Source organism: Canis lupus, chromosome 14, assembly GCF_011100685.1.
Source record: "Canis lupus familiaris isolate Mischka breed German Shepherd chromosome 14, alternate assembly UU_Cfam_GSD_1.0, whole genome shotgun sequence".
Classification (NCBI taxonomy): Eukaryota; Metazoa; Chordata; class Mammalia; order Carnivora; family Canidae; genus Canis; species Canis lupus.
Genome location: NC_049235.1, coordinates 18,895,248 through 18,909,530, shown reverse-complemented (window position 1 = coordinate 18,909,530; position 14,283 = coordinate 18,895,248). Strand labels below are relative to the sequence as shown.

At 37.4% G+C, this 14,283-nt stretch overlaps 1 protein-coding gene across 1 annotated transcript in view; it reads left to right on the top strand.

Moving 5' to 3' along the window:
• The window catches only part of CALCR (calcitonin receptor), a 158,043-nt gene that overhangs the window by 124,078 nt on the left and 19,682 nt on the right, over positions 1–14,283 (top strand). Inside the window, exon 9 of the mRNA NM_001197142.1 lies at positions 13,296–13,449. Within this exon, the coding sequence (NP_001184071.1) occupies positions 13,296–13,449 (154 nt within the window). The remainder of the gene's footprint in view (positions 1–13,295; positions 13,450–14,283) is intronic.

The following is a 14,283-nucleotide window of genomic DNA, read 5'->3' as shown; positions in this document are numbered from 1 at the left end:
GTTTACCTATTTCCCAGTGTTTGTAGGTTGTTGTTGTTTTTTTTTTTTTAACAGAAAACAAAGGAGCAAAAAGACTGTGTGCCTGAAAGAGAAGCCTCCTCTCTCCTCTGAGAGCAGACAAAATGAGAATAAGCCATTAATAAGCCACCAACAGTGGGAAACAGGGAACACCATAATATGTGAACACCCTCTGCCCTCTTTCACATTTCCAAAAGTCTTTTAATTCCATAAGACAAAATTTGGAAATTTGCACCTTTTACCAAATACATATAGTGTCAGCTAAAAACAAATTACTATAATGACAGAAATTAATTCATGTTTGTAAATTGTGAAGTATACACATGGCCCCCCAAAACTAGGTCATTTGTGTTTAGTACATCTTCTATTTGAAACAGTCATTGTTTTCCAGTGAGATATTGCTAAATCTCTTCTCTAACTCTTCATATGCAAACAACACAGGGCTGCTCTGTCTAAGCAAAGTTCTTCAACAAAGGGCAAGAAAGAACCCTCAGATAGACATGTCTTTTATGTTTTCATCCTTGAAACTCTTATTTACTATCTCCAAGAGAGACAGGTCTTGAAATTTATGTTGTAGCTCACCTTGAAAATACATATTCTGTCATAAATGCATTCATAGAAACCCAGTTTCTTAAATATCATTTCCTATCCGGAAGACTGAAAGTGAGTTGCAGTTGAAACTATGAATTCAGGCATCAAGAAAGGAGAAATTTTTCCTCTTGTAATATATTTAAATGTATAGGAGATAAACAAGAAATAGGAAAAGTTTAAGAAGGAAAGCACCATCTTCCCTAAGAGTAAAGTTCTCCACCTCTAAAGAGACAGACAAAATAACTTCTCAGCACTGAGAATCAAGTTGTCAATATATTACTAAGTCACATGGAAAATTATATATTTAGAATTTACTTTAAATGAATTACTTGAAATATTGCATTTTTCTTTAAAAAGTGATACTCCAGAAAACATTAGATTAAGGTTCTCTATAGCTAAGATGAGTGGAGACAATAAAGACAAACCTAAGAAAAGAACAATAACAAAAAAAAAGCACAGGTACTTTTTGAAAAAGGGATGTTCTTGGACATTGTCAATTACAAATATTGATTGGAATTATAACTAACAAAAAAATATAACCACAGCCGTAAATTAAACCATATTTATCAGTATTCCATTTATCTGTCATTCGGGTATGTGTCTCCTTTAAAAAAAACAAAATACATAATTTTTAAAGACACTTTTTCTCTTAAGCCAACTAAAGGCAGAATTGTGGATTGTTTTTTCATTTTGACCCAATTCTCAGGTCACTGAATCAGCAGTTAAGAGGCAAAAAGATTTTCCTTCCAGTGCCCAAGGGAATATATTAAAAAGAAAGTTATTTCTTGTAAAAGGAGGCTGCATCATCCCAAATGCTGTTGCACTACTTCTTTAAGAGTTTATTTTGTTGGGGGCAAAATAAAACAATGTTCTCACTCCTCAGTAGGGAATCCCCATGGGTCATGGGTTTGTGGTCCCTTTCCCATCAAAGAAGCTAGTTTCTTCCCTTGGAAGTTTTTTAGTTAGGCAGATTCTCTCCTGTAAAACCAGGGGTGAGAATTTCATTCCTTGACATTCTTTTTTAAAAAGTTAAACTCAAAATAACTCATGGCATAAATAAGGACTGAATAGAGCCTCAGTTTATTGAGTGATGTGAAAATTGCCCATTGTCACTTGTGTCATTTGAGCATTTCATTTCCATAATATCTAAAATTTCATTTTCTTGTTCTATCTGCTTATTTGATGATCTTCATGTAGAGAGTCAGGAGGCAGAATTAAAAGCATTGTTCTTACTGCATCTAAAGGAAGCTGGCAGCATATTTGTCATTTGCTAGAAAGAAATGTCTCTTTGAACTTTTTATCTGGGTCTAAAAGGGACAATACATGGAGATTAGTTTTTACTGGGAACCTGGGCACTTTGCACTTCAAAAGCCAAAATAATCCAGTCACATTCTCTATAGCCTCTTATATAAGTAAAGTCAAATGAGTCCCAAGTTGTGAAAAACAAAGTCAATTTCTTCTAGTTCTAATTTGTTCAAGACAGTTGAGTCACCAGACTATGTCAGAACGTCATCCTAGTCACAGGAAGATCAGTTTGGAATGCATGTCCAGAACTGAGACACCAGAGACAGATGAAACCTAGGATTGGAAACTGAACTCCTCCTCCCCAGCCCAGAGGAGGCTGGTGCAAGGGAAGCCATCTCAGTGTGATAGAAGTGACAGGGACAGCAGAGTTTTTGAGATGAGAGAGATCAATGCAGATAAAAATAGACTGGAAATATCCACTTTAGTAGCCTATGGAAGAGATTAGACTGGGAATGAAAAAGTATGATGGATTTGAGGAACAATGCAGAGAGAATGATGTAAGGAAATGAAATATCTTACTCTGGTCATTTTTGCCGTTTCACTTACACATCAAAACCAATAAATGGTATTTTAACCAAGATCATATAGTGCAGAAAAGTAGGGAAGATTTCTTTATTTCTTTTAAAATTTGTTATTTATAACTGACCACTTTCCCATATGTATTTGTAGACTTTATTGCTAAAATGTCTATAAACATCAACCCAACCTCCAGTTTCTCTCATCTGGCCATTCTGGGTGGTTCCTTTGCACAGGAAATCAGTGACTTACAAATGGTACCTTGTAACATGGTTTACGTAGTGAGGCTTCATGTCAACATTTGCAGCTAGCTTCTCCTGCTTTGAGAAGGCTATCATGAATTTCTTATAGATTTGTTTTCATTCTCAAAAACCTTCTAGTTGATTTAGAAGGAATTTTGTACCTTCCCTTGGCAGGTACACTCCGTTGGTTCATTGCTAGAAAGCTATGGAGCCAGTCAGTTTGATATTTGCTGTACTTAGTTGGATTGCTCCAAATATTATAGCATTGATCTTACTGATCTTACAAGACCTCAAATCTTAGCTCTTCTACTTACAGATTATTCTGCAACATTGAGCAATGTAACTTAACCTCATTTTTCTAATGTGTAAAGTGCAAATGATAATAGGCACCTTCCCTATAGAGACATTTGTGAGAGTTAAATGAAGTGATACACTTAAAATCTTCAAAACAGTCTGGCACATAAAAACTCTCAAATGTTAGCTATTATTATTTATATTAATACTTGTTACCATTGTTGTTAGGCCTTAAGCACTTGTCATTTTCTCACCATGGCACCTAGTTTCATTTCTGTGTTATATAGCATAGATTTGGAAACTCAGAGCATTTGCAGAATACTGCTTAAACCCAAAAGGGACTAAGTGTAAAAGCAGAATGCAGAGAATATTCAGAGGCTATTAAATTGGAAATAACCAAAAGGGCAGTGGTCTGAGAAAATAAAACTAAGTCAGTCATGGCTTGTGAACCTCTAGTGAAGAGTGACATAATACCGTCATTATACCATACAGAGAAAGACCCTTGAGCATAGCAAGCTGTTAATTTGTACTCCCCTGTCGCATTCATAACAGGTTTTTGTTTCCATCGTGTGTATATCCTGCTTTTTGGTTTACTGTGGCTTTGTTTTCTGAACGCTTCCAGAGTGCTTCTTTTCCCAATTTGTGGGTCATCTTCCAAAGTAGGTAGGACTTTTATCTCCAGTGCCTTTTCCCCCCAAACCCACTGAATCATGAGTATAGTTCCACAGATTCAAGCTCATTTTCTCTGAGGCTTTATCAGAAATCAACTCAGGATTGCATGATAGACTCACATTTAATTGAAAATGTTACATTCTTAAATTCCTCTGGAAAAAGGCTGCAGGACTTCTTATAAAGTTATCAAATGCTGACTTTCTGACGGAGATTTTTCCTCTTCATTCGGCTAGCCTTAAAGACTGTACAAGTTGACAGTTTTCAAGTTCATATGAGTGCCTTTTGCTCCTTCATTTATCAACTGTACTGGCATCTTGACAAAAGATACTATAATTCCTTCTCCTGAGGTTTTAGTATCCATGTGAATCAAAGCCAGGACTTTCCCCACTGCATTGTTAGTCTACTGGAACGTAGACAATTAGGATTAGCAGCACCGGAAGGCCAGCAAAACAGAAATCAAGTACATTGAAGAAATTCCTTGTATACCCTAAGTCCATTCAAAGAGCAGCCCCCGGACCAACAGCACCATGATCCCCAAGTACTTGCTAGAAATGCAGAATCTCAGATGGTCACTCGTGAGACCATCTGAATCATAATCTCTACTACTGGGGCCCAAGAACCTGTATTTTGTCAGGCTCTCCCAGTGATTTTGATGCATGCTAAAATGAGAGAAAATCACCCCCACAGGATGATAACTACCGGGGACTCCTTTATTATTTACACTGAACTGGACATATTCAGAGGCTTGCATTATAAAATGCTGTCAGGAACTCATACTCCTCTAAGTCAACCATACCTACCCCTTTTAGAATTTAATATTAAGAAGTAGATGAGGGGCACGTGGGTGGCACTAGTTGGTTGAGCATCTGACTCTTGGTTCGGGTCAGGATCTCAGGGTGTGGAATTGAACCCCACATAGGGCTCCTCACTCAGCACAGAGTCTGCCTGAGATTCTCATTCTCTCTCTCTCACTCTGCCACTCCCCTCCACCCAACAAAATAAATAAATATACCTTTTTAAAAAGGAGTCGATTAAAGGGCATTTTCAAGCTTGTAAAATATATGAAGGCATGGAGAAGAAAAGTTAAGCAATATTCCTTTTCAGTTCTCCACCTATCAAAATAACCCTCTCACTTCAATAGAAGAGAGCTGGGAAAATTACCAGCCTCATTGAATGTCAGTCTCATTTAAGCCATCCTCTCTGGTAGACAAACAAAACATTTGCCTGTAAATTCACAGCATGTTCACTCCAGTTCCAGATAATTCAGGGAAGAGCATGGAGATGCAGCCTCCATTTCCCAAAAGTTTGTGCTGACACAAGACAGAATGATGTACACACCACATAGGTACAAGAGGCAGAACAAGCCAGAGACATAGTGCCAGCTGGTACCTTGTTTATACACATATATATGTTGGTCTGCTTTTCCTGGAACATTCACAGAAGAACAAAAAATGTGATTTCCAGAAACATAACAGACTCCAACAAAATTGACTAGACGATCAGAATCCTTTTTGTTTTGGCTTTTAGTTGTGATTAACCTCTCTCTCTCCCACAAGGATTTTCTTCTCTAGTTTTTACTCACCATTCCTTCCTGTCTCCTAGTTCTTCTGGGTAATTTCACTGCAGTTTTCACTTGTGATCAATCCTGGTGGTCTGTGTGGAAGTGACTAGAACATGGACAAAGTCTTAATCCAAGCATTCGCAGGAGATTGCAATGTCCCTGCAGTCCTGACTGCTTTTTCCAAAGGAAACCCCCTTATTGACTCTGAAAGTATAAAATATCTCTTCCATTTCACCTGGGCCCAGTATGGCATGTTTCCCTGAAGAAACTGGAAGAAGCCCTTTCCAGTATTTCCTGATCCACACAACATCCTGAGACACCCTTGACTAACACAAAACACTTCCCTGGAGTAGTACTATTACAACTTCCCCAAAAAGTTCTAATGAGAAGTTGCCCTGAAAAAAGTAATCAAAAATCTCCCTCATAGGAAGATAAAGAGACCTTGAGCATTTAGAAATATCATTTAGAAATAGAAACACCTCAGAAAAGAAAATTTACACTTTTGTGACTAGAGCAAAGTAAATGCTGGTCTGAAAAGCAGACATACTATAGGCAAGATCCTATACTATTGGATGAAAACAAGAAGGTGGAAACCTTCACAGAAAACTGAAATTTGAGGGCATGAGGCACCAGGCCAGAGGTAAGATACCTTTGAAATAAATATACCACATTCCAGAGAAACATTCTCATTTCTCCCTCTGAACTCCGCATATTTGGAATGTAGTTCAATGGTTGATATGTTGAAGAAAGAAATGACATTCCTAATAGCATGAAATAATCAGTCACCTAATAAAGACACTTATTTAAAGAATATAGCGGCAGCCTGGGTGGCTCAGTGGTTTAGCGCCACCTTTGGCCCAGGGCCTGATCCTGGAGACCCAGGATCGAGTCTCACTTCGGGCTCCCTGCAGGAAGCCTGCTTCTCCCTCTGCCTGTGTCTCTGCCTCTCTCTCTCTCTCTCTCTCTCTCTCTCCCAATCTGTGTGTCTTTCATAAATAAATAAAATGTTTTTTTCAAATGAAAAATAAAAAAATAAAATTCTCTAATAATCAAAATTATCCTCCAAAATCCCTTAGATCATGTATCAAGTACAATATATATTCCTGTACATAAATGCTTGTGCACACAAAAGTTTGAGGATACTTCGGGTTGTTTCTCTGGGCATCTTTCTCTGTTGGGAATGTGGAGTTCCTTGCTTTCAAATAGCTTCCAGAATGATAAGGGACCACTCACAAAAGAGAGAAGATGGCAGTGATAAAATAACATCACTAAATTTTTGCTAAATCTTTTTGGAAACTTTGTAAAAGTGATAATGTTTTAGAAGGAAAAAATCAATAGAAAAGATTAAAAATGCAAATCCTTGACTCTAAAAATGTAAAATAATTTACCTTTCTTTGACTTCATACCAAAATATTCAGATATCTCATCCTCCCCTAACATGTCTCAAGATACAATCACAATTTCAAATAACTAAGAAAGGAAAGTAAAACTCTTCTCGCATCCCTCATCTCATCAGATCTAGTATTTCCCATTTTGTCTGGTTCAATAGTGTTTACATGAGTGAGAAATGGACACACGTCCCATCATATCACAGAAAATGGGAACACTTGTAATCTTTTTTACATAAAACGAAAAGCTAATTATGAAAACTTTCTTCAATAGTAATACTTTAAAATGATCCTGAAATCAAAATTCTTTCTCACAGATAGGGGGCAGACCTATGAAGGGCCTGTAAAGAAGGACCTTTTTGAATCATTTGAGAGCAGGTTTTCCCTTGATTTTCTGTTTTCTAAAGAAGTGCTGTTTGGAATGGTGGGGTGGACAGAAGAGATACTGAGTACATTTGACTCAGACAAAAGCTTGTTTTCTTTTAATTGAAATGATAAGGGAAGCAGCAAAAGACATACTTTTAAATAGGTCTCATATAAAGATGGCCATTGTAGAAAAAATGTTTCAATTGCATATATAAATAGTACTTCAGTGGAGAGCATCCATCTTCCTGTCACATGCAATTGAATTGAGCTGATAAATAAGTCTTGCGTCTCTCCTTTATGAGAAAAAAAGGTGATTATGGATTTTACATGTAATAAACTCAAAGGCCTTGAAAAGTTCTGGATAATTTGCATGCAGTGTAAATAATTGAAAAATGTGAACCATTGTGGCAGAGTAAAAAGCAGGTGTATTATCAAAATTAAACTACCAGGTTTAGAGCTGACAGTATTTTTAAATATGTTATTTAACCATTATTTCAAGATGGGGAATGTATTAAGATAAACTGCAAATCATGAAGATTGGAAGTGTCTTCGGAAAGAGGAATTTGTATGCCCAGTTTGAAGAGCTCTGTGCAAAGAGAAGGACCTGCTTTTCCAGTGCTCTAGGGCATAAGTGACAGGGAATTTCTGACCTTGGCAATGCTACCTTCTAAGATACCAAAACTTAGAAGAACATGGCAGAGACCCAGGAGGGCACCCCTGCCAGGGATCCTGCCCAGCATTGTAAGGTTTTTTTATTGATGTCAATAGCCTGATTCCTTCAGAAATTTGCAAAAACCATAGGCCTGTTAGGAAAAAAAGGACCCTAGAATTCATTTGTCAAATCTTGATTAAGCAGCTCTTCTTTGAAAATAATAAGCAGTACTTGAGAAATAATCAAATTAGGTGTTGAAATACTTTCAGTGGACTTTATAAACACTACCCAAAGCCATATTCATTTAAATTTAATTAAAATCTACTGCTCACCTTCTGTATAAATATTATTGGGTTTAAATTCTGAGGGTGGAGAGCAGAGAAACAGCAGAGACAAAAAGATGATCAAGCAGACACATAGTTAACAGCAATTACATGTTCACTCAATATGTAACCTAAATGCCCATTAAGTAAAATTTAATAAATAAATAAATAAATATCCATAAAATAAAATTTAATAAAAAATAAAAAGTTTAACCAAAACCAACCACAAATCTTTGTTATTCAGGGCTTGTTTTAAATGTCTTTTCCTTCCAGCGAAATATCTAGAGATTGACTTATCGATTCTTCTTCCTTGGCTAAGTAAATATAGTTTTGTACCCTGCCTTCTGTGCTAAAATGAACTGATGAGAAAACATTTTTAGAAGCTTCAGGGAAACATAAATAATCATGTTTAATCACTGGAAATTACTCTGAACCTATAGCAAACTTTAAACATTTTACTTTAAAGCACGACTTAGAAATAAACGTGGCATCTTTGACTTGACAGAACTTATACAGAAACTGAACCCATTCACCTGACTTTGTATTTTACCAATGAAAGGGAGATATTGCAAGGATTTTTTTGTAAAAGAGAAGAGTTTTTGGTCACATACAAAATGTTTATGTGAATGAAGTATGCACTGGTTTGGCCCATGCCAAAGATTTCCAGTGGAGAAAGCCCACTGTTGGCAGCACTTCTCTGGGCCTTCAAGACTCTAAGTTTCTTGGGAGTAGGGTCGGCATTTGACAACTTTAATCTTCCAGCCTAATGCCTGCATCCAATACAAGATTAATAAGTATTTGTTATGCCACCTTCCAAATCTGTATTTCCCATGTCCTCCATCCCCATTCCCTTTAATGTTTTCAATCGCTCTACTCTAAGATTTCTATGAATGATAGAGTAAAATGTGTAATTCTTTCCAGAGGTATGGCATTTAAATAAGGAAAACAGTCTTAAGCTAAAGAAATGAAATTCTGTGGCATTTCAGACATTATGAAGATGGTGGAATAAGTTCTGGGAGGCAAGATGGTATTCCCTAGATCCCTTTTAGACCTGGTAACATACCCATAGGGCAAATGGTACCAAGAATGAATCATGGTAGATTCTTCAGTGGCTTAAAAGTAAGATACAGATTGGTACCTACTGTTGCCTATATTGCTTCCATAGATCAGTGCTGATTTCCTTTCTACTTCTCATCCCCAAATCCTTCCCTTATCCCCAGCACAACAGAAGAACACCTCAGAACACTGACTACCTGTCCTAAGGTTGGTTTTTCTAAAAGACCAAAAAATTGCAGAGCAGTTTTCATAGGGAGGCATTCTTCCCTCCATTGAAGGGGATTGTTTGTTTGTGAGATTTACTTATTTATTTGAGACAGAGAGAGCGTAAGCAGAGAGAGGGGCAAAGGAAGGGAGAGAAAGAATCCCAAGGAAACTCTGAGCTGAGGGTATAGCCCGATATAGGGCTTGATCCCATGATCCTGAGATCATGATCTGAACCAAAACACTTAGCCAGTGGAGCCACCGAGGTGCCCCTCATTGACTGATTCTTAAACATATTGACACACAATATTTTCTACGCTATACACATGAGAAGAATTTTCTTGAGTGTGGTTGGGAGATATAATTAGAATAAAATCCACAACTGATCATCAACATTCTATAGAACTTTGATGTTGACTTAATTTATTAGACTATAGAAAATCTTTGTTCTATAACAAAGAACAAAGACTATACCTTATTCATCTTTTTAATCAAATTACTATAAAAGCTCTTTATGTCATTTGATGGAAAACATAGATTTGTCTAATGAGTGTACCTAATCAAGAAAACTGTAGGATCTCTTCTCTTGATAGTGACACTATTGCTCAACAAATTTTATGTTCTATTGAAATATAATACAGGGGATCCCTGGGTGGCTCAGAGGTTTGGCACCTGCCTTCGGCGTGATCCTGGAGTCCTGGGATCGAATCCCACATTAGGCTCCCTGCATGGAGCCTGCTTCTCCCTCTGCCTGTGTCTCTGCCTCTCTCTGTGTGTGTCTTTCATGAATAAATAAATAAAATCTTAAAAAAAGAAATACAATACAAAATGAAAACACTAAATGATGATACAATTCATCTGAAGACAAAGGGATAGTATTGCTTTTACTTCTTAGGATACATATCATTCAGAGTAGAATTATCTCTTTGTTGCCCATATTAATGAAGAAAATAAAATAGAGCATAATTCACAAATTCCATATAGCTTTGGCTTGGAGCATTTGCTCTTTTATTTGGGATTGATCTAGTTATAGTCAAATATAGATTATTTCTTGCAATTTGGGAAATCACTACTCTAAACAAAATTACAGTATTGTGACTGCTTCCTGAAAGAATAGTAAAAGCTATTTAGCTTATTTGATCTCAAAGTTAATCTCTTATTACCTCATGCTGCTAAGCAGAAAATCATTCCAGAATGATGGGAAGGACTAACCTTAGACAAGAGGCTCTATCTGTCTATCGAATACTTGGTTTACTCCATCCTTGAAGGAAAGATTGTAATCAAGTCAGAGATTATATGACTATACCTTATTCATCTTGATATTCACAGAGTTAGTATACTTCCTGGCTCATAGGTTCTCCAAAAATGATTGTTGAATGCAACTGAATGACCTTGAATATCTCAAGCATGTGATTCTTCACTAGGAACCTACATTAGAAACTCCTAAAATATTTTGAAAATACACAACGGAGATGAGGTCTGGTTATGTAATATTTTGTAAGGGTTCCCCAGATGATACTGATAAACAACCCCAGTTATGAACCACTAATCTAAGTGGTGACCAATTTTATAAAAATTTTAACAATCATCTTGATCTTCTAGATATATCCAATTATGTCCATGCTATGTTGGAGGGGGAACTAATAGACTGGTGATGTCCAGAATTTCTGTAAACTTTTGAGCCATTTATCCTCAAAGAATACTTTACCCTGAACCCAAATACAACTGATTCTCATTATTCTCAGATTCCATGTTTGCACATTTAACTACTTGCTAGAATTTATTTGTAAGTCCAAAATCCATATTCTCGGTGCTTGCATGGTCATTCATGAACATGCACAGAATAGCAGAAAACAGAGTCACTTGATGTACACATTCCCAGCTGAGGTTGAACAAGGCAACATTCTGTCTTATTTCATCTCTCAGTGTAAATGTCCTCTTCATGGTCTATTTAATGCCATGTTTTTCACATTTTTTTTTTTGCTTTTTGTTGGTGATTTCACTGCTTAAAATAGTCCCCAAGCACAGTGCCTAAGTGCTGTCATATTCCTAAGTACAAGTAGTCTGTGGTGTATCTTAGAGAAAAAAATAGATGTGTTTGATAAGTTCCCCTCAGGCATAAGTTATAGTGTTGTTGGCCATGAGTCCAATGTTAACAAATCAACAATATATATTAAATAAAGTATCTTTAAACAGAAACAAATAAAAGTTATATATTGATTGGTTTATGAAAATATTTTGACCAGAGGCTTGTAGGAACCTAACCCTATATTTTCCCTAGGAGCAGTGGCTCAGTATTTGCTAATTCAATTTTTGCAGTAACTTTGTAGAACATAACTATTGTGAATAGTGAGGATTGACTGTATATAAAACATGAAGCCAAAACTGCTCTGGATGACAAAAAGCCACATATTTGCACGAGGCTATCATCTTATCTTCTTCCTATCTCTTCCTTTACAAGTGACAGCCACCAAGGCAACCACACTGGAATTCCTGATCCAGAAAGTATAGGGCTTTCAAATAAGAGTAGTCTTCAAGATGAATCCAGAATATTGACTAAATTTCTTATTTCACCTATATTTTTGAGTCCTTGTGCACCTAGCAAGTATTTGTAAACAAATGCAAACTAATATAAAATTAAATCAAATAATCAGGAAGGTATTCAGGTGAAAAGAAAAAGTCAGTGCCTTACTAAGCCAAATATAAATTACTGTGGGATCACCTGATGTTTTGAATCCTCTGCACTACTGTTCCACTTTGGTCAGAATCAGAAGTCGCTTCTGTCTCTGAAAATGCAATATTTGCTTTCTTGTGCACCCAGCTGGCTTTTCTCTGTTTTATGAGTCCCCAAAGGACTGAGAACATTGGATTGCAATAAATAAATAATTATAGCTATGCATTAAATAGAAATGTGCAGTCCTGAAAAGGTTAGTGCAGCACTGAAAGTCATGTTATAGCTACCTTACTTTGTAAAAAAGAAAGCCTGATATCAGTCAAATTCAAAATGTAATAGGGAGCAACATAATGTAAAGCAGAGCAATTGGTAAAATAATAACGCAAATAATCATCCCTAAAACCTAACATCTTGAATGGTAAATGGTGTTGTCATTGTTGTCAGAGAAAGTTAAGCATAGCTAAATATCCTAGAGTAGTGATCCTCAACCAGGAACATTTTTCTCCCCAGGCTATATTTGGTAATGTCTGGCGACATTTTTGGTTTCATTAATGGGTAGGGGATGCTACTGGCATCTAATGGACAGAAATCAGGAATACTGCTAAATACCCAACAATGCACAGGACAGCACCCCACAACAACAAAAAAAGTCATCCGGTCCAAAATATCTGTAGTGCCAAGATGAGAAGCCCTATTCTAAAGGTGACTATGAAATAATTTAGGGTATTCTGTTATACAGTTTAGACAATGATTATTTCTATACAGACAACAATGTGTGGCTGATCTGGTTCCCCCAGAGATGTGGCTCCTACATTTGCACTGAGTACTAAGCAAGGATGCTATTCCTAATCTCTGTGCACCAAACATGTGGATTGCTAGAATCCTATATAGAAGCTAAGCCTCCCATATGAAAACAAAATTACATCAGTTGGGTTCAGCATAGCTCCTGGCTCATATATGAGAAATTTATCACTTGGTTCTCTCCTCTGTATTGCTAACGAGACATCAACAACAGATCAATGAACTTTAGGAGCATCATTAACAATTTCTGGGTTATTTGCCTCATTAGCCACAGATAAAGGGCCATAAAAGTCATGTGAAAAACCCTTGGATGCTCTCAAAAATTATGGACCTCAGAAATATTGAAGGGAAATCAACCTGTCTAGTCTATATAAGTCACCAGAATGAACAGGAAAAGAACAGTTTGAGTACTAGGCTTCCATTGCCCTAGATGGCTATTTACCTGTAATACTAATGCTCTAGGCACTATCATTCTGATTTGTGGATATAGAAGGCAGCACATGTCTACAGATGCTTGGAAAACTCCTTCACACCCTGAATGTAAATACTTTGGCTTATTTTCACATTTACCCTCTGTTCAGTCATCCCCTTGCCAGTATCTTCCACTGACTTTCTCCATTTCTTTCTGACAGCTGAGCTGCAAGATTTTGCATTTTTTTCACCAGTACATGATGGCATGCAATTATTTCTGGATGCTCTGTGAAGGAATCTATCTGCACACACTCATTGTGGTGGCCGTGTTCACTGAGGAGCAACACCTGCGGTGGTATTATCTCTTGGGCTGGGGTATGTATTTTTTCCAGCTGAGTTTCGAGCCACCCTCACCTCTGTCTCATATTTACAGTCTTCTTCTAGTCTTGGTCTCAGAAAATGATCAGGGGTCTAGGTATTGTGAGGAATGATGGGACACAGGTGGGGGCAGGAGTTCAGTCTCCAAGAGAGCTTGGTAGAAGCCCTTTAACAAGTTCATATGGATTGTGATCAGCATGGAAGTCAGTGCAGAGAAGTGTGACTATGCATTTCTCTAGGAAACAAACCCAGCTAACAGATGGACAAATATGTCCTGAGAGAAGATCTGATGAGACCCTCCCTTCAGTTTTATTTATCACCAGTTTGTAGAGCAAAGGAGAGTTTCATATTTTGAATCCTGTATCTACTCCATCCAGACCACCTCCCTTTCTCAATCCACCAGCAGGACTCCTCAGTGAAAGGTCAGGAGGAAGAATCCCACTGAACAATAGACCTAAATAACCTCATGGGACTCCAATTGGAGCCTACCTGACACCATAGCGCATGGCAATGACTCTGAAAGGCCCGTGGATGGTTGCTTAAGTCATGGCTGCTTCTGTACAGATTGACTAAGGCAGGGTGCTGAGGTCAACGAGGCCATGCTGGAACTTCTCCCCTTTCTCCAGGGATGCTAAAGTCTAGCTCACTCTAACTGAAGGGAACTAGGTAGGTAGTGAGGCTGGGAGATGGAAAAAGCTCTGGGACAAAAATGTATGCTGCTTTATCAAAATGTGAATCTCTCATACCAGAGGAGGATCTTGACTGTAGAGCGAAAGGCTTGCCATTATTCTCCACTGACGGGGTGACTTTGGCCCTTGGAGCAGAAGCTGT